This window comes from Schistocerca americana, chromosome 1 (assembly GCF_021461395.2).
Source record: "Schistocerca americana isolate TAMUIC-IGC-003095 chromosome 1, iqSchAmer2.1, whole genome shotgun sequence".
Classification (NCBI taxonomy): Eukaryota; Metazoa; Arthropoda; class Insecta; order Orthoptera; family Acrididae; genus Schistocerca; species Schistocerca americana.
In genome coordinates this window covers 993,730,718-993,733,181 of record NC_060119.1, presented here as the reverse complement: position 1 = coordinate 993,733,181, position 2,464 = coordinate 993,730,718, and the positions used below count along the sequence as shown (strand labels likewise).

The 2,464-nt window shown below is 41.9% G+C and overlaps 1 protein-coding gene across 1 annotated transcript; it reads right to left on the bottom strand.

The window, feature by feature from the left end:
* Nucleotides 1-841: 841 nt before the first annotated feature.
* LOC124551233 lies at nt 842-1,615 on the bottom strand. Its single transcript, XM_047126230.1, has 2 exons — nt 1,479-1,615; nt 842-1,309 (listed from the first exon to the last, which is right to left on the bottom strand). Exons 1-2 carry the CDS (start codon nt 1,566-1,568, stop codon nt 1,034-1,036), a joined length of 366 nt encoding a protein of 121 aa, XP_046982186.1. The 5' UTR covers nt 1,569-1,615; the 3' UTR covers nt 842-1,033.
* Nucleotides 1,616-2,464: the final 849 nt, after the last annotated feature.

The following is a 2,464-nucleotide window of genomic DNA, read 5'->3' as shown; positions in this document are numbered from 1 at the left end:
AAAGAAAGGAAATTTCTTCCACTGATATTGCACTTAGACCCTGAGTGCAGAGAAAGATATGTCCCAACACTGGATTAACGAGAAGAAAGCTGTTATCATTTTTGGTTGAAGCGTGTATAGTGGAAATTGCCATGTTGACGTCTGTCTGTGATCGCATAAGCTCTACACAAAGCTAGTTACGGAAAGGGAGATGTCACTTAACTGCAGGATATCTGCTGCCACTTTGCTGGACGATTCCGGATATTACCGCGTTAGATGCACATGTGCTAGTGTGAGTCACAATTACACTGTGTTGTATTATTAAGTTTCGAAATATTTGTGTTGCAACCACACGATTGTAAACATCTGTGTTTACGTGGATAATGTCTTCACTATCACAGTGCCAGACCGCTGCTGAAACAACATTGTCTCATGTACTATCTGTCAGAGAAGTGACGAATCGGGGCAATAGAAGAGCCACGAGGAAAATAATTGTCTGGTGATACGTAGTTGCAGGTAACTGCATTTGCAAGAAGTTGAAACGGTTTCACAAAGCTACCAAAGCAGTTCCGCTCGTGTTTAAGTGAATTCTTGATTGCTTTTGGATTTGTTAATTACTTATTTTTCACATGTGTTAGATCTCAATAGTAAATTATTCTTGATGAATATTTCTTTTATTCTTGGTGTGGTATATGCTCATTGGACACCAGTTTTTGAAAATATTTCTTAATTACACTTTTATGAAGTTATGTCGCACTCTCTAAAACTGTTTTCCTGACCAGAAAGGAGATTTATACAAGATCTAAAGATAATCACAAGAGTATTATTCAAGGGCAACGTAAACTGGACAAATGTTGTTGGGTATGGTAGTGAAATGAATATTTATTGTCAAAGATCTCATGTGAGTACATAACAGTGTAAGAAATCAGATCTACAGGTTTCATGAAAGAACGTCGTGTCGACGATCTAGATTTCGCTGCTAGGTGCAGCGAACAATTTGTCGTTAGGACCAGTCTGTGGTCAGTCCGAAATTTTAACGTACAAATGAACACTCTCATGTTTTCACAGCGACGATGAAACCGGAGAATGAGGGCATGGCTTTGTCGTGCGAAAGTGTGGAGAATGATGAAGTGGAGCAGGCTGCGTCCAGTCTTGCTGATGAGGGCGACGGGATCCAGCCAGAAGCTTCCAGTCTCGGCGATGGGGACGAAGTCGAGGAGCTGGTAGCCTTCTCATTTGCCGCTGACGGCGTAGTCCTGTCTGCAAAAACCTTGAACAGCGTTGGTGTGACGTGGAATCGTCTAGAAGTCAGCATCGTGGCAAGCGCTCCCTGCAAAATCGAAGATAATTTTTAGTAACGGCAAAGAAACACATCACTTTTCCTATGAAGCGACGAGAAAGAAAACTTCTGATTTAGATCATCATGACTGACAACATTTTAAATAAGTAACACTACATAAACGAACAAGTTGGATTAGCAAAAATCTACATCAAATTACATTTTTGTTTGTCGACGAGTCGAGAAACTGCTTTCCGCGGATGACTGCTCTGTTAGAGGCAGACGCGATATTGTTTAGCCCACCACACATGGCGTTCGCGGTGAAGGGTTGTCGCTTCGTACGACTGAGATTCTATAGCCGCGAATCGGCAAGTGAACTGATTGTCCTGATTCTAACGCCGTCTTTTATACGCATTGTTTCACGCTCTCTTATTTTTATCGGTGTGGCACGCACATGACTCCGGGCCAACGTTGCGTAAGAGAACTTTCCGCACTCTATCTTTAAGCGGTAATTACTTTAATATCAGCGACACCTCTTAGCTGACTATCAGCTCCATGTTCTTGTCACGTTATCTGCTCCTACTATCTTTGATTTCAGATTGTGCTTTGAAATGACGTGTCACGCGTGAAAGTCTTGGACGATGGGATCACATAGTACTGTGCATTTAATTCACACATTAAGCGCTGTTTGTTCCAGAACTTCCGAGGTGAAAGTCCCCGGTAGACTAAACTAAATACTGAACTTCAACTCGAAACTGGAACCTTTGCATTTCGCTACGAATGTTCTACCGACAGACCTATCCAGTCAAAACTCACGATCACCTGTGTACTTTCACTGCCGTCCGATCACTTTTCCTCCTGAAAAGGTCAACCGCGAGAGCGTTTGTGAGTGAAATGCATAGCTCCTGGGTTTGAGTTCAGGTCTGGTACGTAATTTTAATCCGGGATAAAGTTTCAAATTACCACACACTCCATTGCAGGGTGAGGGTTAATTTTAGGGCCTTTCGAAGTGACTTTTAGTCCCGCCACTTTTTGACAGATCAAAGGAGGGAAGTTTTACCGTTAGTTTATTCCTCAGCACATCTTATTGACTCTTACATTTATCTTACTTTGCACTTTCACTGGGCTTGGAAATACCATAATGTGACACAACATTTGAAGGAGATGGATGCTAAATAATCTACAGTTTTCTTAAACAATGTCAGC